The sequence below is a fragment of the Epargyreus clarus genome, unplaced genomic scaffold, assembly GCF_041222505.1.
Source record: "Epargyreus clarus isolate Ecla_fem2 unplaced genomic scaffold, WU_Ecla_fem_2.2 ptg000029l, whole genome shotgun sequence".
In the NCBI taxonomy this organism is placed as follows: Eukaryota; Metazoa; Arthropoda; class Insecta; order Lepidoptera; family Hesperiidae; genus Epargyreus; species Epargyreus clarus.
Genome location: NW_027332235.1, coordinates 11016206 through 11042404, shown reverse-complemented (window position 1 = coordinate 11042404; position 26199 = coordinate 11016206). Strand labels below are relative to the sequence as shown.

General features: G+C 35.9%; 1 protein-coding gene across 1 annotated transcript in view; it reads left to right on the top strand.

Annotated features, from left to right (window-relative positions):
* LOC140754402 (uncharacterized) overlaps window positions 1-6837 on the top strand; it is a 43188-nt gene extending 36351 nt beyond the window's left edge. Inside the window, exon 2 of the mRNA XM_073089407.1 lies at window positions 3134-6837. Coding sequence (XP_072945508.1) covers window positions 3164-4906 — 1743 coding nt within the window. The 5' untranslated portion in view covers window positions 3134-3163 and the 3' untranslated portion in view covers window positions 4907-6837. The remainder of the gene's footprint in view (window positions 1-3133) is intronic.
* Window positions 6838-26199: the final 19362 nt, after the last annotated feature.

Here is a 26199-nt window from a genome sequence, read left to right as displayed (position 1 = left end):
TTATCACGTCATACGAACAACTTTGCCTTGTTTTTTTTTTTGCTATTTTTGAATTATAGCTTTTACAACCGTTTCAAAACTGCCATAGGGCATGCACAGTTCTCGAATTTAAATACAATCACATTTTCTGCGTAAGAGTCTATTTAGATCTAAGTCCGTTTCCAAAATAAGTCCATGCAAATAAATAAATACACAAAAAATATAAAATTTGTATTTTATTCGTGAAAATAAGTGAAAATTTCACTCAAATAGTGTGTAAATAGTATCTATCATAAATCATTTTATTGTTATTTAAATATCATATTCAATTTTATGAAACAAATTCCTAACATGCCACGACAAATATTATACCAAATGAAGTTGGAGAAGCAAATAGCCCCCAGGGCGCTACGCTCGTAATTAGCTGGTGCACTGTAACATGAGTGAGGCGTCTCGTCTGCAGATACTTCGCGCAATTTTGTAATATTTATCACAACTACGTCAGAAACTTTGCTATGTATTTTATTTACTATATTTGTGTCTTACATTCACACTCTGTATCAAATCTACCCAACGCACGTCATACTTTTTCGAATTGTCATACTATGTCATCTTCGGTACAAAAATCCTACCTCAATGGATAAGTCCATTTTGAAGATTTGCCCGTGCCCGTCAGACCATCTGGGTCTGACAAAAATATAAATCTATTTTGTTTCCATAATAACAACCATAAAATTAACTAAAATTGCAATTACTTATTGATAATTCACTTTTCCTTTTATATAATAACATCACGTCCTATTTAATAAAAATCATATTTGTTGTAGTATGCTATAAGTATATAGTATTTTATACTGCAGCAAAATATACTTTTGTAAATTATGTCGTAGAAGCGAATAGCCCCCAGGGCGCCACGGTCGTAATTAGTTGTTGCACTGTGACGTAAGTGAGGCGTCTCGTCAGCGGATCCATGGCGCAAATTCGTCTTATTTGTCACCATTACCTATCAACTAAATTTGTTTTGTATTTAGTTCATAATATTCGTATCTTCCTGCGAAAATGCATTCGTCTGTTTCAAAGATTTACGCCTGCAAACGGTCAGATATAAAAAACTACTTTTTCCATAACAAAATGCAGAAAATTTAATAAAAACATAGCAATTATTTTATATATGACAAGCACTTGTCCAAGTTACTAAAACATATTCCTACATATTTGTTGTGGTATATTATACTACAACAAATATTTTAGCGAATTATGTCATAGAAGCGAAGAGCCCCCAGGGCTGTACGCTCGTAATTAGCTGTTGCACTTTAATATGAACGTTGATGAGGTATTTTGTCCTCTGATCCTTGTCGTAATTTTGCGCAATTGGCCACAATTACATGTCGACACATCACCTACTTTGTATTGTATTAATTATGCTATATTTGCTTCTGATATTCACACTTTTATGTACTCTATGAACGATGGCAGTGGATTTTTGACTTCGAAATACCCGTTAAAGTCACGTTTATTTTATTTTGGGAACGACTGTTTTTGTTTTTTCCTTTTTTTCGTGACAACAAGTATCAAATTAACTTAAATAATAATATTCTGAAACTGTCCATCTTTCATTAGATATTAATACAACGTAATCCTAACAAACCACTACAAATATTGTACCAAATGAAGTTGGAGAAGCAAATAGCCCCCGGGGCGCTCGTAATTAGCCGTTGCACTGTAGTATGAGTGAGGCGTCTCGTGATCCTTGTCGTATTCTCGCGAAATTAGTCACATTTACGTGTCAGAATTTGGCAAATTGCAGAAGCAGCAGATTCTCTGCTAAAGCAAGGTGGATATATTTACTAAATTTTGGTTAAAAGAACCAAAATAAGCACTAAATCGACAAGTTGGTATCTTTCGCAACTATATACCTTACGGGATAGTAGCAGATAGGACACCTTAGTGTTATTGTCTCAAAAAAGCAAATCCATATAGCACCTAACTTATACTTATAAAAAAATTCTTCAGATAAAACATATACTATCGGAGTTACTAGTACATTACTATACTTAACTAGTATAGATTAATTTGCAAACGCACGATAGGTCAGACAGGACGCGGTTAAGTGGTAACTATTAATTACCATGAACATCAATTATGCCAAGTTATCCAACTTTGATGTCTACGGTAACAATAGACGAAGAAAGTTATAGACTCCTAGCACAACACCTGTATAAATAATTTAAAGCTTTGCCTTCAAAATTCAAATCCATATTTAAGATGGTAAGTGGCTACTGTCGCCCATCTGTAATCAACCTTTGAAAGGATTAGATATGCCTGATGCCTGAGTTCAGCCACAGATGCGCCGCTACCCCAGAGGACTAAGTTGGAATGCCTCGGAAAAGTATGTCTCCGTTACTGCACCCTTCAGACCAGAACACCGCAGCGCTTATCGCTGATGTTATGAGACCGATATAGGTGTGGCGGTGGTGCCGCCGGAGTCGCTTCAAAATATATTACCTAAAAACAGAATCGGCTAATAATTTAATCGGGAGTCTATTTGATTTCTTAGTCTGCGATGCTAACCTAACGTGAGTAACGCCAATTTGGGTACACGTGTAACAAAATTAGTGTTTCCCTCCAGAGAATAATTATGTACTAGAACACAAACAATGTACATCAGATGGGTCAATAGCTCACTTGCCCTCGTATGAAAGACACTTTAACTAAAGAAAATGGGCCCTGTTCCATAGTTCACCAGTAGAAAATAGGTGTTAAAGGTGGTAGAACCTTCTGTAGTTGGATTCCGGCGACACGACCACCACACCTTATGTACAATCTTATTTTAATGTAATATAATAATTAAATAACATAAATTAATACGAGGAACGAGAGAAAGAGTTAAACAGTTAAAAACAATAAACTGTTTTCAGAAACATAAATACAGTTTCCCAAGCTTTTACAAATATTCATCACAAATTTACAGTTAAAATTGCGAACCTCTTTCTTTAATTTATTAAAGTCGATTATTCTGTGATAAACAATACGTACATTCGATTTATTGTAAATGAAATCTTCGATTTATACAATAAATCGAAGATTTCATTTGGGTAATTGCATTGGGGTAATTCATAATTTCAAAGAATAAGATATGAAAACTTTGTTTCAGGTGGTCGAGGATTGAAGATTTTGATATGAGATGGGCAGTCGGGCACAATGGTGCGCGCTCTGGATCATTGTGCTCTTCGTGACTCATTCCGGGAGCGACTGGCTGAACTGCGGCCACATCCCAGAGTGCCACTGCAAATGGTCTTCCGGGAAGAAGACCGCGACATGCATCGCTGCCGGACTCACTCGAGTACCTCATTTAGCGACAGATATACAAGTCCTCGATCTACACAACAACCCGCTAAAAACCTTAGAAGAAGACGCCTTCGCGAGCATAGAACTACTGAACTTACAACGCCTAAACATCAGCGCCACAAACCTCAGGTCGTTACACCCGAATGCGTTCCGCGAACTACGCATATTAATAGAATTAGACATCTCCAGAAACGAACTTATCCAACTCTCGCCTGATACATTCAAAGGGAACGACCGCTTGCGGCTTTTAGTCCTCAACGACAACCCTTTGAGCAAATTAGTTGCGGAGCAATTTCCTCAGCTGCTACATTTAAAGAAGCTAGAACTTTCGAGATGCCGGCTCCGGAAAGTTCATCCGTTCGCCTTTGTTAACCTGCGAGCGCTCGAAACTGTTCATGTACACCAGAACTTACTAACGTATCTCCATCAAGATACGTTTAACCTTCCAGTTTTGAAGACGTTAACTTTATCCGACAATCCCTGGTATTGTGATTGCAGTTTAAGAGAATTTCATGCATGGTTTTTGAGCAGTAATCTCGCCAATGAGGAAGTCGTTTGCAAAGGACCGGACAAACTAGCTCACGTGTCCTGGCGTAATCTCAAAGACGAGGATATGGTTTGTCCACCAACAGCAATTTCAAGCCCAACGGTAATTAGAACGGAATCCGGTGCGGAAATCTCTTTCGGATGTTTTGTGCGTGGTATCCCTAAGCCCTCGGTAACTTGGTCCTTCCACCAAACGGAAGTCCATAACAGTACTCGTAAGCATAGTGAATTAAGTATCCATAAGTATCAAACTGACCATTTCGACGAGTACAACGATGACATTATAAACAAAAGTGCGCAGTGGGTGAATGTGACTATTAGTAATGTAACGAGTGACTTGTCTGGTGAGTGGAAGTGTGTAGCGAAGAGTTCTGTTGGTGAAGCCAGTGCATATCTAACTTTGTTCCTACCCAAAGCGCGAACAGCAACAGCGCGCGTTGCACCTGATTACTCAACTTTCTTTATGATAGGTGGCTCCATGCTCGCTATGACAGGTGCTGGGTTCATAGCCGCGTGTGTATGTTGGAAGACCAGACGTCGGAGAGTACCGCCGAGTAGAAGTTTCACGGACCAAGAAAAGAAACTGTTAGATACTTCTTTAGCTGTAAGCTGCGATAGGACTAGTGGTGACTTAGCGTCGTCGTACGGCTTCGAAATGTTTGAGCGGTCCATGTCGCTGGAAAGCGAAGATACTCAGCGTTGCATGGAGCCAGTACAGATTACGATCGAAGGTCCACCGTGTTCCTTCCCACCACCACCCGCTGAATTTGCGATACCAGCGCCTTATGGAAATATTTTTATATCAGTCCAAGTTTCTGGTCATAACGAGAAATTTCCGGATTTGTTAAGCGGTGGGTCAACGTTACCTAGACGAAGTAGGACGTGTTTTTTGAAGTCAGCCTACGACAATATGGGTCCTAGAGTCACGGCGGCTGGTAGCTCCACTTGGTCCCTTCCAAGTGCTAATGTAGACGCAGGTGACACTCCTGTGATGCCCTTATCGACTTTTTCAACTGAATTTACCGCTCTGTGAAATATGCTTCAGTTTTAAAATTATTTCGTTAATTTTAAGTAACATAAATGTAATTTGATTAAAAACGACAATCGTTGATTAAAATGAATTTTATGAGTGTGTTATTGAGTTTACAACTCAATTAATTTCTTGTTTATATTGATTTTACGGTTTTTAAAAACTTTGTACGTAGGATAGAACTTTGATACTGAAATAAATATCGTAAGGTTTTAACTTAGAATATAGAAAATACACAGAATTCCCATCATAATATTTTTGGTATTTTATTAGTACCTTTCTGTATAATGAAAACTTCAACAAAGAATTCAGTACAATAATAGGCCCCTTTTGACATTTCTTGTAATTTCTTTGATACTTCCTGATCATTACCAAACTTTATATGAATGTTTTCACACGAATACGGAAAGTCAGAAATCAGACAGCCAATTACACAGTCACTTCTAAAGAAGTATTATTATTTAAATTTAGAAATCGTATAACAAAATTTTTGCCAAAATCTTTCCACAGAAGGCTTATCTGTGTATTTTTTATTCTAAGGATTTTAAGCATATTATAGACAAATGAGATTTTTATTGATACAGTTGCTTGAAACTATGTGAAAATGCATTTAGATGAATTTTAAATGTTACAGGACATATCAATTTTCGTCTTATTAACTTTTGAGGATTGTGTTCGCTATTTTATACTTTTATTATGTATGAATAAACATTTTTGAAGTGATTTCTTTAGGGGCGTTGTGCACTTTTTCTGATGAACAAAAAATGTTAAACGCGTCAGACAGGTGACCTGATCGAAAATTCGTAAGACGGAGGGATTGTCATGTTTGTGTATGATAGCGCAATAAATGAATATTGAATTGCACCACATAAATGATAGTATTTTTAAGCTGATAACAAGTCGTGCAAAGTTATTCCCTAACCATTCCAAAATATCAAAAATGCACAGCGTTAATATTTAAATTTTCACTTCTGCCCGTACTCTCGGAGCGCATCCCGTTGATTTTTTTAGGTTTAAACTTTGGATTTTGGGATGCATTTAATATTGTTTAAAAATTTAGGTTTAATTCACAATAAACAGTTGTAATTGCTAATAAAAGGCAAAGGAAAACATTTTTTTACGGACAGAAGACCAAAGTTTTTTCGTTGGTTACAAATATAAATTAGTACATACATTTCAGTGTTTCCCAAAGTCTTAGTTCCTAGATTCATAACCTAACATTGCTTCCTTGAAGTAAGACGTTTTAACTACATTAAAATTAATTTTATACTTAGATTTTCATTATAAGTTTAAAAGATTTTTTTGTGTAACTTGTTTCAATAAAGATTGTAATACAAAATGACATTTCTATTTACATGTTAGTTATTTTTAATATGAAAGGTTAAACTAGCATTTTTGACTGTGGAGGATACCTCCACTCCTATTTCTATACAGTTAGTCAGATGTTCATGAGTGGTAACATAGATTAGTAAAGATTACTCGCTCCTAACAAGAAAATGTAACCTTTTGACAATTGTCACTGTCAATTATTATCGTGTTTGAAAAATTAAAATATTAAAAAAAATAGTTTTTAAATCCTTTAAGAATGAAACGATATTTCTTCGCACTTTTTCTTCGATTTCGTGTCTTAACTGCGCATGTCGGCATTATTTCGCGTTAATTACACCATGACAGCTATTAAACGCCTGACAGAATTGTCAGCTGTTTAAGTCATTTAATGGCTTCCTTCAATTACAAGGCGGTGAGATATCTATACTTTATCTATGGGTGGTAATGACCACTTGCCATCAAATTTTAACATTAAACAATAAATAAATAAATAAAAAAAAGCATACTCATTAGCTACTTCAATCATCTGAAAAAGCCGTCATTTTGAAAGACATTCTTTATCGGAACAATTTATACTTATTACATTTTATAAGAGTTACTTGATTTTGTAATTATGCTGATTCTAGATTGTAATTGTAAATAGATTGTACGATATAGTGACTTTTGGAGAAGCAATTGCTTTAAATTTTATGAGAGAATAAAAACTGATAATTAGAATTTTGTTTTATTTTTATGAAAAAGGAACACACTCACTAATTAATTAATTGTATGTGCATATTACATTTTTTTATAATATAGGAGTAGAAGACGAGCATATAGTCCACCTGATGGTAAGTGGCTACTGCCGCCCTTGGATATCTGTAATCAAGCCCAGATAGGATTAGATACTCCTACCTGAGGTCGGCCACAGATGCGCCGCTACCCCTGAGGACTAAGCTGGAATGCCTCGGAAAACTCTTTCTACCTTACCACACCCTTCAAACCGGAACACAGCAGCGCCTAACACTGCCGTTATTAGGTAGAAATAGGTGTGACCCTCTGTGGGACCGCCGGAGTCGAACCACAGAGGGTTCTACCACCTTCATATATAAATATACTCTTAATACGTGACATAACAGGTTATCTATTGTACAACAGTCAAATAGATCGTATGTAAAATTACGTCTTAAAAATAACAATTAAGAGACCTTATATGTTAAAATCCGCCAAGTCAAGCTAGAGAGCCTGTCAAAGATTGAGACATAATATATAACATTATACAAATAACACTATAGTCAAGTCATTGACCACTAATCATGAGGTGGACTCTATGCTCATTTTTACTGCAATAAAACATGAATAATTATATTCATATAAGGAAGTATTATTACCTACTTCAAATATTAGGATAAGTAGAAAAATGACACAAATGTAAATATGTATAACTCAAAGGTGACTGACTGACATAGTGATCTATCAACGCACAGCCCAAACCACTGGACGGATCGGGCTGAAATTTGGCATGCAGGTAGATGTTATGACGTAGGCATCCGCTAAGAAAGGATTTTGATGAATTCTACCCCCAAGGGGATAAAATAGGGGATGAAAATATTACTTCGTAACGCGAGCGAAGCCGCGGGCAAAATCTCGTGTATTAATAAACTTAAAGTTAGGTAATTTAACGGACTCAGTGGTAGAATAACATCTAGTTTAATAGCCGTATAGTCATCACACATTACGACTTTAGTACATAATACAAAGTATATTGAAAGACTTGTTATAAAAAAGGAAATAAATCGACTTTATTTATATTCAAAGCCTCTCACTAGGGTTTTAGTACTCGTGTAAAGGTTGTAGCCAAAGCGAAATCATAATTTAACATTTAGGTAAATGTCTATAAGGCGTAAGTATACAGAGCCTTCTACGAGTCAGAGTAGTCACACAAATTACTTAAATATATTTTCGAAATAATTCACCAGAAAAGAACAATTAATGAGAGCAAATTTAACTCGTACTTGAATCTAGGTTCGGATTTTTATAAAGTTGTCCATCTTAAAAATTAATTATCATTTACTTAAGTACTTATAAAATGAAAGAAAACATCAAGACGAAATTTAACACCTGAGAGTCTCAAAAATAAGTTCTATGAGGTTTATGAAGTCTAGCAATATTTCTCGTTCTGAGAGAAGACCAGTGAACATCTGCTGTCACTTCATCAGTCCACTTGCCCATTTTGTACTTTAATTTCATAAAGTAGCACCTTTAAATGTACAATACAGTATTAGAGCACAACAAAATAGTACCTACCTACATACTTACTAAACTTGAAAGTTCTTTTTAAATAACTTTTTTTCGCTACGTGAAGAAAATAATTTCGACCCTCAAGTTTCTATTCAGTAACTTCGAACCGGAAATATTTGGGAACTCCACGAAAAGTCTGTTGAATGGGGCTCTGACATTTCAATTTGAGTAAAATAATGGGCCTATTGTGAGTCAATACGCGTGCGAACTTCGAATTGAATGTGACTTGCGTATCGAATACTTTTAATGTACTGTCTATGTTACCGATTCTACCTAAGTCGATCAGTGTAAGTTGCAGAGTGGCTGACCCTAAGAAGTAGCAGGAGCTGACCTTGTTGGATTGCCTCATGTAAAATGTGGCTATTGAGACGAGAAATCCATCTTTCCTTGTGATGTAACATGACTAACTTTTAATTTTGAAATTACATATGCAATACTATGTAGTATAAGCACAATACTAAACGGGTAAGATTCTAATTTTATCTAAGGTTGATTACACATGTAATCCTCATGTTAAATGATAATACATTTAACATGAGGTGGGCTTTATGTTCGCTCATTACTTCTTTATAATAAAAAAGGAAAATTTGTCATTTAAAAGTTAATAAGAAATACACAACTCCTTAATTATATGGGTAGCAGTGACTAGTTTCGTAAAAAGTAAACAGCAACAAGAACTCAAATTTCTTAAAAAAATAATCCAATTTACCACTAGCAATATATGTATAAATTTCATACTTATAAAAAAACACGCGGCCAAAACCACATAATTGTAATAAACATCAAATTAATTAACTGTCGAAATTATTTCCACCAGAACTTTTTTGGGCATTACAAAAAATGGCCGTTAAAAACGGCGTCGACGGTTCAATTTGTGTAAAATAATACGCCCATTGTAAGGCGATACGCGTCCGAACCGAATGTGACTGGCGTAGTAAGAACAAATCGAGTGCCGCGTATTTGCGTATCAAATATCCCGCGTCACGTATTGAATCTGTGTAATAAATGTAAATACTGCGTATTGTGCTTGTAAAATATTGGGTCAAATTTTTGTGATATCTGCAAAATATAGATTGTAAAGAAATGTTAATATATCATTTACTACATACTGGTAGGAGAATGCGATGTAATAGTTCAAATGTTATGTAAGATATTACACGCTAGAAGATGCCTATTCAAGTATACTTGATTTACATAAATCAATAGATTTTTTATATCACTGGCATATAAAATGAGCTTACATTACCTAATGATAAGTGGTAACTGCCGCCCATGGTCATATGTGATCAACTCGAAATATGTAGAGCATATTCTAAGGCGGTTACAGATGCATTCTCAATCGTAAGATAAAATGATGGCTTCATTTTTGATGTTTTTAATACTATAGGAGTAGCAGACAAGCATGCATGGTAAGTGGATACTGGTACCCATGGACATCTGTAATGAACCCCAGATAGGATTAGATATGTCTACCTGAAGTCGGCCACAGATGCGCCGCTACCCCTGAGAACTAAGTTGGAACGCCTCAAAAAGGATGTCTCCAATACCACGTTCTTCAAACCAGAACAGATGAGCGCTTAAAACTGCCGTTATTAGAGAGAAATAAGTTTTTTTTTCAACTTATCAAAAATAAAATGTAATCTTTTGAAATCTAGAATACTTAATTGTTATTGGGAATATGTTAGTTACTGCAGTGAAAATAACAAATATAGTATAAAATCATATAGTATAGTATAAAATAAAATCTAAGAATCAATTAAGGAACAGTAAATAGTATAATTGTGAAAAAAGCGTGGGGTGCTCCATTTATCAGGTTCGAAAAGCGCCCCACACTTTTTCTACAATCATACTATTTACTGTTCCTTAATTGATTCTTAGATTGAAAATTATTTTCTACTCTTTAGTTGATTTTATCATAAAAGCGTGTTTTTTTAGTTCTTTGAACTATACTTATTTTGTTAATTTTTAGTATTTGTTGTTATAGCGACCACCATTATGCATCATTTGTAAAAAAATCAAGTGTCTATCTATTACGGTTTAAGAGATAAAGCCCAGTGACACACGAACAGACAGCGGAGGGTTTCGTTTTAACCTTTGAGTACGGAATCCTAAAAATCATTCTACAAGAGGGCATTATATATATGATTCAGAACATTTGAGTTATAGGGAAATAACATTATTATTTTCTAAACTAAAACTCATGCTATAACAGTTACGCAGTTATTGAAACTAAAAGGCAATAATTATTTGCAATCTAGTAACTTGCGATGAACTTTTTGTAAGGCGCTTGAACAATTTCGCCTCGAAAATCGTTAATCTTGAGGATGTTGATAAGGACAATGGTACAAAATTATTAAAATCGTGTATTATCATCGGTTTTTGATAATTCTTCAAAATTTTGAATTAAACTGAACGTTCAAAGTGGATAGAAATCGGGTTCAAAGATTCCGTTACTCTGTTACGTACATACATACAATCCAAGCTAATAAAAGCGTGTTAAAAATAAACACAATTTAATCAAACATCAAATAGTGTGACAAAGACAAAATACCTCAGCATTTTGCAATACGAATCCACGACCATTGTTAATTGCCTAAATGGACCCAATTTATATTCTTAACCGCTAAACCCTGATTTCCCTCGGCGATACATCTCATCAGAGCGTTTACGAGTTAATAAATAAGTCTTATATATTTACATTTTGTATATATTACTGAGTAATAATGAAAGGTGGTAGGAAGGTCCTCGAATGGGAGACCACGTCGGGAATGGAGTACAGGACACCCCCCGACTAGATGGAGTAATGACCTGAAGTGGATGACGAGTAGCCGCTGGATTCAGACGACTTAAGGCCGGTCGGAGTGGCGCAGATTAGGGGAGGCCTATATCCAGCAGTGGATTCTTAAAGTCTGATAGATGGAATGAAAGGTGGAAAGGGGTGCAAAAAGAGCTCTCCTTCATAACCGGCGATGCATTGGCGACTTCTCTGGTGTCGCAAATGTCTATAGGCGACGATGACTGCTTTCCACCAGGTAACCCGTATGCCTTATCGTGAGATATAGCAATATAATGCAATGGTAGAAGCTGGAGCTTCGACTCCGCAGGCACCACCGTCATATCTATTTTTGCTTAATAATAACAGTAGCAAGGGAGAGATTTTTTTTATTATTATATTGCAGTGGCAATCGAGCAGATTCCATGGATACTATGTTATTGCCGCCTATGAATAACTGTATCTGTACATATAAAATAGTGGTTCGATCTGAAACCTACCACAAATGCGTTGTTTCTCCTGAGGACTGAGATAGTCGCGTCTTATGTGACACAACCGGTATTCACACCCTTTCAACCAAAAGCTACATTGCTTACATTAAAAATAGGTGTGACGGTGATACCACCTCAGTCGAACCATATTCGTTCTACCGCTTTTCAAATTCCGTTATTATAAGTAACGCATCTGCCCACCTTTGTAGGCTCTCCAATTCTATCTGGGGTTGATTACAGATATCCATGGGAGGCGGTAGCCACTTACCATCAGGTGAACTGCAAGCATTTGTTAGTAGTTGTACTTGCATAAAAACGTAACATCCGAACCACGTCAGTGAAAATTCCCAAAATGATCATACACATTCCCATGATTTCCCCCGACGTTCGTTTCATGACAAACGTTTATGACCATCGTAATTCCCGTTTTAAGTAACCTATACACCATCCAGTCATTTTGTGGTAAGCCTTCGGTAACACTACCACCTCACCTATTTCTGCCTCATAACAGCAGTGTTAAACGCTGCTGTGTTCTGGTGTCAAGAGTGTGATAAGGGAGACATAGTTTTCCGAGGCATTCCAGCTTAGTCCTCAGTAGCGGCGCATCTGTGGTCGACCTCAGGTAAGAATATCTAATCCTATCTAGGTTGATAACCAGACGTACTCATAATATAATTTTATTGCAACTAGAGTTCAACAGACATGCTACCTACAATTTACGCTCCTCACAGAGACAAAGGCAGACCACAAACGAGCGATTAATTTCACGCAGTCCCCAGTTAGTAGCCATTTATTGAATTCCAAACAACTATCTGTTGCAATTGCTCTGTTAACAGTCTGGTAGGCATATAATCTAGGTTTGACTTTGGATTGAAATAATAGGTTCTTTCAAATATTAATAAAAAGTTCTTCATAGGGTGGGTTTCATCGAAAGCCCGTTAAAGTGAACAATAACAATGACTTTAACGATAACAATGGAATTTGACAATGATGTTGCACCATGTTACTTGTCATCAATATAATTTCTAATGGCGGAGTGGTCACCATACCGGTCTGACGCGCAGAGGATCCCGGGTTCGATAACCCGCCAGACAGAAATCGAAATGATTAATTTAGGTTTCTGTTTCTGGGTCTGGGTGTTTGTGTAATTGTCTCTGTGTGTGTCCATAGCACCACGATATAGGGAATAGTGTGGGGCTGTGAGTGTAGAAAGCGTTTTTATAATTGTAATTAAAAGAAATAATATGACATACTAACATACACAAAACTGAAAATTCGTACCTTCATTGGTATGACAGTGGCGCCATCTGGCGAAAATTGGTCGTACCAAGTCTGAAACCTTCGTGGGCTCATGAACAACAACTTTTCTAAAGATCATCACTTGATCAAATGCATAGTTTACGATTCAATCCTTACTAATATCGATTAAAATAATCGACTTTTTGGTCCAAAAGATCGATTCTCCGATTAATAGATCTTTGATCGCTATCCCTAGTTCCCGTGGGATTTCCGGGATAAAAACTATCCTATGTCCTTTCTCGGGTTTTAGACTATCTTTGTACAAAATTTCATAAAAATCGGTTCAGTGGTTTAGGCGTGAAGAAGAGACAAACAGACAGACAGACAGACAGAGTTACTTTCGAATTATTAATATTAGTAAGGATTATAATGAAGAATGAAAAAATATAAAGATATGGAAGTTGCCAAAATTTCGCTCGGTTAATGTTATTTACATTAACCGAGCGAAATGACGAGTTAACGTTAAGTTAAGTGTAAGTTAACTGTTTTACTTAACATGTTAACATTAACCAAAATAATGCAACCCATGAAGGCTTTTGTAACGGTTAAAGTTACATAGAACAATCCTCCCTTAAGATGTTTTCTAAATGACTAATTTGATGAAGGCATCAAATAAGATGATATTATCTAAAATTAAGTCGTTTTCTTAACACAATGTTAAAATTAAGCGTCATTTACTCGTTAACTAATGTCCATTATTAATAACCAATCTGTCCACATTTTCGCAAATAAAGGTCAAAAGACACTTTCTAGTAGGCGATCACACAAATCGGGTACTATGCCAGATAGATCCAAATACACATCTAGACCGAATTCCCGTTTTAAATCTATCTAGAAAGTCCTCGGAGCGTGACTGAGATATCTTCCGTGTTTCCGCTCCACTCATTTGATGCAGACTGATCTAGATTAAAGAACAGAATTGCAACACGAGAAAGGCAGACTAGATTTTATCGCAATTTTCTTTCTGGGAACGTTCCTTTCGTATCTACGTTCTTTTGATAATTTCGCGAACTATTGTATTTGGTTGTAGGTATTCAACTATTTTGAAAATAGCTTGTTGTTATAACAATGGTGATGATGCAACCATTAGAGAATTTTGTAACGAATAAAGTTACATGGTGCAATCCACCCTCAATACGTTTTCTAAATTAGGTACTTATTGACGTTTTCTAAATAAGGTGCTTATTTTACCTTCAAATAAGAAGGTATCAAATAAGATGAAGTGCATCTAAAATTAAGTCGTTTTCTTAATACAATGTTAAAAATAAGGAGCGTCATTTAGGCTATAACTAACGTCCATTATTAATAATCAATCTGTCCACATTCATTTCGCGAACTATTTTATTTGGCTTCAGGTATAGAATTATTTTGAAAATAGCTTATTGATAATAATGATGATGATGATGCAACCCATGTAGGCTTTTGTAACGGATAAAGTTACATGGTACAATCCACCCTCATTACAATTTCTAAATTACTTATTCGATGAAGGTATCAATGACACAATGTTGAAATGAAGCAGCGTCATTTAGGCGTTAACTAATGTTCATTATCAATAATCAATCTGTCCACATTTTCGCAGAAGGCAGGCTAGATTTTATCGTAATTCTTTTTGCGAACGTTCCTTTCGTATCTACGTTATTTTTATAATTTTCCGAAGTATATTCTTAACCTTTATAAATTTATTTTGACCTGCCATTTGACATAGTGATTTCGCTATGTACCAAAAATACTTCACATGGAAACAGTTTGAAGATGATAGAGTCCTTTGTGGTTCGACTGCAGGAGTACCACCGTTTACATTACGTACCTTTCTTTACGTTATAAAAAAAGTGCTACGCACTGCGTTTCTGATTTGAAGGGTGTGGTAAGACGTACTTATCCGAGACATACCAACTAACCGACGTTAGGTAGAACTATAATCTGGGATTGATTATAGATGTCCACGAGCAGCAGTAGCCACTTACCATCAAGTAGACTGCATGGTCCTTACATCTATTGAATAAAAAAGGTTTTAATTTTTAATCAAACATCCGAAAACAGCTCTATAAGTAGACTCAAAATTTTTCTTTTCCTTTCGCTCAAATAACGTCTGTAATATCAGATCTAAAAGACAAAAATCTAGTAACATTCCTCCGTCGTATCGCGTTTCAAAGAAAATTAAATGTCTTCGTTTTTCGTCCTCTCTTTACTTTACAAAAAGCTCGATTCCAAGAAGCTTGCTATGACTTCGTTACTTAATAGATAACAAAACTTAAAGTGGATCAAGGGTTTCTTGTCTTAGAAATATAACAATTTTAAAACTATAACAAATGCTAAAATACAAAATGTTGAAAATAAATTGGGGTTGGCATAAAAGAAACCGCTATTCGGCGTTTCTTTTTTGTTTTATTCATTAAACCGAAATAAGAAGAATGTTCAAATTTTCACAACACATTTTCTACGCGTTTTATCAAATCTATCTAATACAACAAAAAATATGGTACGGAACCCTCCATATGCGGAATCGACTCACACTTAGTCAAATATTTCTCCTATCTTTGCTTTTACAAAAACTCTTTTAAAAATGTAAATAGGTACTTGCCTTTTTTGATAACGGGGAGACACCTTTAAAGGGTGCACTGTGCCGTGGGCGCAACACGAGGTTATGTGCGATTCTTCGCGTACTACAACCCCTCCGGTGGCCGTCCTCGGAGCTGCGTTGAGCCGTCCCGTCGGGCTCCACCTAGGTGAGCATCCAGCCATCCTTCCATCAGCCTTTTGAGGTCCACTCTGGACATAGGCCTTCCTGAGACATAGGTAATAAGCACGCCAAAACGTCCGGGGTGCACAACGGCACGCGGCCACACATGCCGCCGTCGCTTCCCGGGGTCGCTGGTGGTTCGAGCTCCCACTCTCACCGCCCGCTACTCCGGAAGCCCCCTTTTAGTACCTTCTTACGACAGGCAGTGGATACGTAGCCCTATTCTGGTCCCGGAAGTACAGGGACAAAATAACTAACATTGACTCGTTCAATTATAATACCATAGGCATTTTAGTATTGAAAAGCATATTCTTTATTATGAATTCGAAGTAGCCACCAAGCCTGCAGATAGACGTAGAGATGTTGAAAGAGAGATGTAAATCAAATACTACGTACTTACTTACTTAGTGAACACATTTCCAATCAGTTCTGATACAGTCCGCTAGGGGCGCTGATTGGAAATGTATGGGAAAAGACGTAAACACATACAAAAGCAGTTATTTTTGTAAAAACGTAAAAACTTATATTAAGGGTACCAGGACTGCATGATTGATTGCTACATCAATGTTATAAAGACTTAAGTAAAATACTACTCAAGGCAACATACCACCATTTGTTACATAAATACAAACAAAACTGTCACCACTATATTCACCACCCATTAATCCAATTAAACTGAACAGCACAATGCTGAATAGTTGTAAATTTTCATCTGTCAGACTATCATTTGTTTCGTTCGCCAGATTGTTAGCCTCGTTAGGATTTCCGTTTAAGTACTTGCTTCACCACCGAGAACTTACAAGCGATAATATCGCTATAAACATATTAGATAGCTTTGAAACTTAAAAGGTATGTAGCAATAACTGGATGTATTTGTTTCTGCAAACAGTGTACAAATTGAGCTCCAGCACAGTGAAAAGATAGCATAATTAAATAATGCCTACATAGGAATATGCGCTTAAATTTTTAGTTTTGTGGCTACAGCCAGTAAAAAGTATTCATTGTCATCAATTCTTCACGTGACTTTTGACTGCTATTGCTACGAAGCTTAACAATCGACATAAAGATTTACATTTCGGCTTTTTTATTTACATTATATTTTAGCTAATGTGATTCAATCTCCAAGGCTTTTGAAACTTACACAATTCAAAATAATCAAAATATTGACATATAAACATTACATCAACAATATTTTCAGTGTAGTTATGGGAGCTGGTCGTCGTGGAAAGAATTGAAATAGTCTATTTCGCGAACGAATTAATACGTTTATTTTACACAACACAAATTATACACAACTTGTAACAAAAAAAAAATGATGTGATAAGTAGAGTCACTTTCCGCGATGCAGGTGAACTGTTCCCATGGTGGACGGGCACCTGCGCGAGCGACACGCCTCGTCAGCGTTGGTCGTTCCGTGAAGGCACAATGCAGCGTGAGCACGGTGTAGGGCTGGCGTAATGCAGCCTTAACGTGTAGGGCTATCCCTTACACGTAACTGTGTTTTATTTTTATGCAAATAATACAAATAATATGATAGCTATAACCACTGCTTAAGGAACCCTACACAACAAAGAGATTACTATCCGATTCCATTAGAAATTCTTGCTAAGCGATAACATCGTTTATCGCTGCTCGCTTTCAAGTGAAACAATGCACTTAATCTGGATAAATGAATGCAATTGAACTGTACTAGATTGTTGTAAATTTTCATCCATTACCATCATTTGTTTTGTTTTGTTCCCCAGGTAGTTAGCTCGATGGATTTTCAATTAGAAGTGGATGTTGTACTGATTTCTTTCAATGCGACTCGCTTATAGCTGTACTTTAATTAATTACAAAAGGTATTTTGTTTTTAGAAAACGGAATAGGAGTGAAGTATACTGTAAAGTAACTGGTTTTTTAAAACACTGAAGCGACCTAAATGAAATTAGAAAAGAAATTATTGAAGAAATATTTTGTTCATTATATTTTTACCCGACTGACGAAGAAGGCCTATGTTTTTACTCATGAATCCTAAAGTGTAAGTATGATTAAATCATGGCAATAAAATATCCTAAACTTCACTATCACTTGACAAAAAAATCTTTCACCCATTCGATTTTTATCGTCTACTGCAGGACACAGGCCCTACCTAAAGGGGTTTTTGCCATACTCACCGCGCCTGGCATGCGTATTGATGTCCGCAGTAGATACCATAGTTACACAGGAACTCTCTGCTACCTATAGTGCTTTAGTCGCCTTTTACAATATTAATTGAAAAAGAGGGAGTGGTGGTATTCGGGCCCGACAACCACATAACGCTGGATACGTACATAAAAATAGCATGTACGAGTAAATTACTTCAAGTGTAAAATTCTCAGTTAAAAAAATAACTTTGTGAAGGTACGCTAAAGCTAAATAAAGACGCCATTCACGGTCTTTAAATGTCGCACCGAGTAAAACTAATTAAAACCTGCGAACGGTGCCAAATTAAAGTTCGACAAGTTCGGAAGTAGGTTTAAGGGGAAAAGGAAAGAGAACTTTACGTTACATCCTGTAGCAAGTTTTTAGTTTGTGCTTTTTGTAATAAATTCTCATTTAGTGTTCTATTATTCAATCGGGTTATATAATAATATATTTACCCAGATGAGTGGTAAAACGAGTACCTACTGTTCGTCCGGGGTGACGTCACCGCCAAACCTATTTATAGCGTGAAGAAGTTCTTGCATTTTGGTGACTTATACATGAGGCGGTAATCTTAGTCCTTAGGTATGGAATCACATTGATTCAGGTCCCCTGGTCCATATGAAGTTTGTCACAGATCTCTATAGGCGGAGTGCAAGCTTGTTTGCTACTTCAACCTTATAAAAAATTACCTTTATATGAATAGTCGGGTTGCTTATTGTAGGTACGTAGATTCTTCAAATAAGTAAACCATACAAAACAATATTCAATTACGATAATTGATGAAACTCTAAATGATATCCATTTGCTATGACTTTAATGAAATTCAATGATAATATGCACTTTATAGTATTTTTCAAACAAGAATGCAAGTGAAATATGTGATTGTGTAAGCAAAAGCTACTGTTACGGTATCCTGATTATCATAATCTATAGTTTAATAGTTCTTTAAACATATAAGCTAAGCTTTAAGGATAAAACCAAGCTTATAATAAAGTGCAAAATATTAACAATAAAATCTCAGAACAGTTACATCGAGTGTAAAACATTTAGCGGATTTAGCTCAATTGCGCTAACGCTAAGCTAAATAAAGACGCCTATTCACAGCCCTTAATTGTCGCACCGAGTAAAACTAATTAAAAACCTGCAAACGCTGCCAAATTCAACATCGACATATTCGAAGTGGAGTTGAGAGAAGTACTTTAGTTACGAGTTATTTATTTAAATAACTCTTTTTAGTTAGTGCACTTGGTAACATTGCAGGCTCTTTGCAATTAAATTTAATTGGTGTGTAATTTCTAGCTGCTGTGTTTTCAATTCAAAAGTATGCTTATTTGCATTGTGTATACTCGTTTTGATAATTATGGCTAAATTTTAAACGGCTGCTCGTATTTGTATGGATTTTATAGGCAAATCTGAGATTAGAGACAAAATATATTTTATGCAGTGAAGTGCCAAGTCTAGCAGATTATAACTTAAAAAACATGGAGTGGTTTGCCCTTACGATGATCATGTTTAAGTACTTAAAATCTTTAAAACAAGTTAGTTTAGGTTGAGGTTTAGTACATCGAGCTGGCCAAGTTCGAATTGGTAGATTTTACATGACTTTGACAACTATTATTTAAATAACTTTCAGGCATCAAGGCTTATTCGTTTTTTGTACCGTTGTAGTAAGTGATTAATTTCTTAAAATATTGCATATATTGCATAATAATTATTGCATAAAAATACAAAATCTTTGCAAGGATAAATTAAATAAAGAATATATAAAGTTAAACACAAAAAGAGTTAACGAAACTAAACTTTTAGGTTCATAGTAAAAGTAATTAAAGAACGGACTTGCCAAATTGAACTCATACATCGAACGAATAGTAAGTGGATTACAGCTTAATTAAGGCTGCATTTACATTTGCATTTGGTTAAACCGTTCTACTTTTAATTGATATTTTATGTAACTACCGTCTTCAATTATTGGAGGAGTATAATTTAATTTTAAAGGTAAGTCTATAGTTTCGGGACCAGAATAGGACTACAATACCCCTGCCTGTCGCAAGAGGCGACTAAAAGGGGCTTCCGGGGTTGTAGGTGGCAAGAGTGGAAGCTCGAACCGCCCGGCCAGTGACCCCGGGAAGGACGGCTGTATGTGTGGTCTCATACCCTCGTGTACAAGAGACGCGAGATGTGGCGAGCGTCATGCTCATCTGGGCGGAGCCCGCCGAGGCAACGCACTAAGAAGACTCCGGTTGCGTTCCTTTAGAGATCCCGGACTTTACGAAGCGCCGAGGATCTACCGTGGGGTTTAAGTGCAGTAAGAATCCTACATAACCCTGTGTCGCTCCCATGGCATAGAGTACCTTTAGAAGGTTTCCGTCTCGTAAACAAAAAAAAATACCATTGTCATGAAAGAAAAAAGGGTTTTCCGGTACAGTAAGATACAAAAAATCGAACCCAGGACAAATTTTAATCCTTTACTTCAAAATTTAATTTAGACGCCTTAATAACGATGATGATAATTAATATGTTACTGTTGTTGTATATTTTGAGGATAACGTTAATGATGTAGTTGATGATGACATTGTTGTTAATGATGATAATGATAATGAATTCATGCTATAGACAAAACACAGGATAAACAATAATAATTCCCTTATCAAGTAGTTCTATAATCCTCTCACAGTACACTAACAATTTCAGGCATGGGAAGCTTCAATTTGGCAGCTGTGATCCAGATATTTATATTTGGATCACACTAGATTAAGTATACTAATCTATGTTAAAATACATAGTATAAACGTGTGCGTTTGAGTAAAATTAATATCAGATTATTTTTGATTACTTACATTGAAGTTGATAGATCCCTCTGTGTTTCAGCTCCGGCGGCACCACCGCCACAACGATTTCTGCCTTATAACAGCAATGTTGCTGTGTTTGTATGTCATGTTCCAACTGAGTTCACAAAGGTAGCAATGTATCGATTGCTGACCTCTGATAGGAATCTAATCTTATCTAGAGTTGATTACAGATGTCCATAGACGGCAGTAACACTTACCATCAGGTGGACTGCATGCTCGTCTGCTACTTATTATAAAAAATATAGTTCATAAACTAAAAAACACGATTTTATGATAAAATCAATTAAAGGAAATCAACTAAATCAATTAAGGAACAGTAAATACCATTTATCAAGTTCGAAGAGCACCCCATTATTATTAAAATCGTGTATTATCATCGGTTTTTGATAATTCTTCAAAATTTTCTATACTAAACTCACTATTCAAGGAAAGTTCCAGATTCGATTCCAGCCAGAATGACCTTTGAACTACATATGCTCTGAACTTAAACATCTCTTTTGAGCCCTTATATGTACGTACATACATATAGATATATATTTTGGAAGGTGGTAGAACCCTTTGTGGTTCGACTCCGGCGGCACCACCGCCACACCTATTTCTACCTAATAACAGCAGTGTTAAGCGCTGCTGTGTTCCGGTTTGAAGGGTGTGGTAAGGGAGACATACTTTTCCGAGGCGTTCCAGCTTAGTCCTCAGGGGTAGCGGCGCATCTGTGGCTGACCTCAGGTAGGAATATCTAATCCTATCTGGGGTTGATTACAGATGTCCATGGGCGGCAGTAGCCACTTACCATCAGGTGGACTGCATGCTCGTCTGCTACTCTTATATTATAAAAAAAATATATATATATAGAATACATATAATAGCAATATATTTCATGTAAATTACTTATTTATTTATTCCTGTTATTCTATTATATTTAATTTTAATGTATATTTTCCTTTGTGATTCTAAACCGAATAATAATATTTGGTAGCATATTGGCTTATTTAAATATCAAATAGCTGCACTGAATTATTTGATCGGAATACTACTGTTTCCTGAAATTAGCATTTTGAAAACTGAATTTCATTTATGGAACAAAATAAACAAAAGCAAACATATTGAAATGATTTGTTATACTCATTGAGCGTTTTAATTAACTCGAATAACAAAAGTATTTCCATATTTAAATACACATTTAAAACAAATTTGACGATGGTAGAACCCTTTTTGGTTCGACTATAATGAACAAAGCACAATCATTATCATCAAACCATTACTGTCCCGCTGCTGAGCACGGGTCTTCTCTCAGAATGAGAAGGATTAGATTATAGTCCGCCGCGCTGGTCAAGAGCAAATTGGTAGACTTCACATACCTTCGAAAACTATTTTATAATTCTAAGGTACGCAGGTTTCCTTGCGATGTTTTCCTTCGCCGTTACAGCAAGTGATCATTAATTTATAATACACATAACTTTAAAAAATAAGAGTGACTGAGATTTGAACCACGGTCCCCTCGAATGAGAGGCCGTGTTTAACCACTAGGCTATCACTGCTTTAAAAAAGCACAAATTCATACTAATGACTACGTCATGTTCATAGTTGTACAATAAATAGTTAATTAAATTTACTATGCTAAACGATTGATAACTAACATGCAAATTCACATATAGTACACAGTTTTAATTTGTTTTGCGATTTCATTTTTGATAATTAACCCATAATTCCTGCATTAATCATATGCATTAAATATTTACTATCACCTACAATAATTAATGTTATAATTAGATCAATATACATTTTACAATTATAATTTTATTTATGTAATTAAAGTGGCAAATGATTGAAGTGGTAAACTCTTTGTGGCTCCGGCGGCATCACCCCAACGCGTATTTCTGCCTAATAACAGCAGTGTTCAGCGCTGCTGTGCTTCTGGTTTCAAGGAGGTGCTAAGGGAGACATAGTTTACCGAGGCATTCCAGCTTAGTCCTCAGGGGTAGTATCGCATTTATCTTTATAGATGATGGATCCTTTGATCTCAGATAGGAATCCATTTTTCTCTGGGGTTCATTACAGATGGCCATGGGCGGCAGTAGCCTCTTACCATTAAGTGGTGGCATGCTCAGGCAAACAAGAAAACGTTCCACATCTGAATCACTAAGAATTTTACAATAACAACCATATTTTTTCTTGTAAACATAACTTATTTTTCAACGTTTTACCCGATTTTTCTTTACTAAGCAAATAAGCAATAATATTTTTTACAATATGAGTAGCAGACGAGCAAGCAGTCCACCTGATGGTAAGTGGCTACTGCCACCCATGGACATCTGTAATCAACTCCAGATAGGATTAGATATTCCTACCTGAGGTCGGCCACAGATCCGCCGCTACCCCTGAGGACTAAGCTGGAACGCCTTTAACACACCTTTCAAACCAGAACACAGCAGCGCTTAACACAACTGTTATTAGGCAGAAATAGGTGTGGCGGTGGTGCCACCGGAGTGGAACCACAAAGGGTTCTACCACCTTCTATAATATTCACCTTCTATCAATTCTATAATAAAGACAGTAATTGCTTAGTGGTTGAAACTTGACCTCTTGATCAAGGTTTCCGTACCCAGCGGGACAATAATGAGTCGACGACGATTCCTATAAAGATCAAATATTCTGCTTAAACACACTTAATACATTTGAAACTACTCACTGGCATTTTATAATAGCCTTAATAGCCCTTCTCCGATAAACTTTGTTTATTGTACCCCATTTGCAAGAGATTGACATGCTAGATAGTAGATGCAGATGTGGCGAGCGAATCGGGGTGAAACGGGTGAATGATGGTGAATAAGAAGTGAATCTGGTTAAGACTGCAAGGAAGCAACAAAAGTGATTTAACTTTCCTAGTAATAGTTTCTGTGAGACGTCGCTAATGTCGCTATCTCAGCTAACGAGATTGAAGCGATATGGTTTAAATAATCGCCTAATATTGTGAAATTGGTAATAGACCATTGTTATTTAAAAATATATTTATAAGAAATATAAAATTAAAAGAGATTACGCCTATTTCTAAGCAATACAAAATCTAAAGAGATATACCCCCATTATTAATAATAATTAATCTATTCAATGTTTTGCCTACCAAAGGCCAACTTTTGACTATTTCTTCATATTAAATATTTCCATTAATCGATCTCTGATAAACTATAATTGTATTATTTAATTATTATTATAAACTAGCTGACCTCGCAATCGTCGTGTTGCCATATAAGTAAAAAAAGAAAAAAAAATGTTAAGGGTGAACAACCCTTATCACTTAGGGGTATGAAAAATTCTGAATATTAATATAAAATTGCATATAAATGCATATAAAATTTGGTGAAAATCGGTAAAACCGTTTCGGAGGAGTACGGTAACTAACATGAGTGACACGAGAATTTTATATATAAGATAAATAGCGTTTATGTACCATGCTACTGCATTCCAATTTAATTTAGATTCCTTGTTCTAAAGATTCTCTCGTATGATTTTCAACAACAAACTAGCCTAATCCATTTTTTGTTTTTACTAACATTGTTAATTCAGCTAATACTTTCAAATACATAATATGTTTAACTGATGTATCGTCTGTGCTAAAACAAATATACAATAATATCTTTTTCAAGTTAATATCGTTATATTATCATTTCGTCAGAATCCGTCCATTGCATCCTGTGTACACACGGCAACAAAGATCTGTACAAGTTCGCAACTTAAAACAAACTTACAACTTAATCTGCCAAGAGACTGATTGATGATGGAGTATCTTGTTTGTTGCTAACGAGATGTACTTTTTATGTTCTGAAGATGGCTGAAATAAAAGTGGGGAATGAACTGCAGTTCACGTTTTTATAAGATTGAATTAGTTAATGTGACGGTGTGTGTATGTTTACGGTGGTAGAACCCTTTGTGGTTCGACTCCGGCGGCACCACCGCCACACCTATTTCTCCCTAATAACAGCAGCGCTGTTGTGTTTCGGTTTGAAGGGTGTGGTAAGGGAGACAGACTTTTCCGAGGCGTTCCAGCTTAGTCCTGAGGGGTAGAGGCGCATCTGTCTCCGACTTCAGGTAGAAATATCTAATCCTATCTGGGGTTGATTACAGATGTCCATGGGCGGCAGTAATCACTTACCATCAGGTGGACTGCATGCTCGTCTGCTACTCTTATATTATAAAAAAGAATAAAAAAAAATTAAAAAAAAATGTGAGTCTAGTCCAAGTATGTGGCCACTGCCGCCCAAGGATATCTTACTACAACCTTCAAAACAGAACGCAGCACCAATTAACACTCCTGTTATTAAGCAGAAATAGGTGTGGCAATGGTACGTCCAGAGTCAAAAAGTTCTCCACCATCAAAATGGTACAGGGGGCCTACCACCATCTATTAAAAACCATCATAGTTCAGAAAAGTTTTATTTCCTCCTTAAAACAGTAAAATATAAATATTCCGTCATACGTCATACATCAGTTCAACAAACTTAAACCTTTATTAATTTTTCACTTATCCTTTATATAAAACCAACTGAAATTGTCATATTTTGCATGAAAAGTTAAATTTCCTGCAAAAAAAAGTAAAAGTATCAAGTAAGTAACAACACTGTATAAAAAGTTGTAAAATAATATCAGTTAAAATTAGAACGCCTACATCATGTGTACCCCTAGGGTGTAGGGGTACACCTGATGTATACCCTTCAAAGTAAAACAGCAGTCAACGCTTTTAGAATGCAGTAGGCGTAGACCAGACAAATTTACATAGCAGTTCAAAGATAAGAAAATTGATAAAAATAACAGTATATTCAGAAAATAGAATGAGCTTACTTATTAAGGAGCTTTATTACAAAAGATAAAGATAAAAGAAGCAACAAAATACCCGTATTAACGAAATCTTTATACTAGTACTTGATCCCATATTTATATCACTTTGATCCCATTTTAGGGATCCGTACTAAAAATGGAATAACGGATCATACGAACAGTAAAAGACCCGAATTAGAAAATACCATCACCCATATTTTCAAATGATAAAAAATATTTTATTACCATTATGGAAAGCGCCCTCTGTGCAGGTGTGGAATAAAAAAAGAGTAGCACTCAATTGAATAGCATACTCATAATTACCATAGAATTAAGAAAAAGCCCGACTGCTTAAAGAAATCTGAAAAGGGAAATAATGTAAGTCGCACAATTTAGACGAATCCAGCGATATCTCATATATTAATAACTGTCGAGCCGTTTGGACTGTAGGACATGCAAAAGAATGAGACATACGAGTACATACATACGCTCGTATAACGTTTCCCTTCACAGTTGGCTAAAAAGCATTATTATCATCAACCCATTTCTCTCCC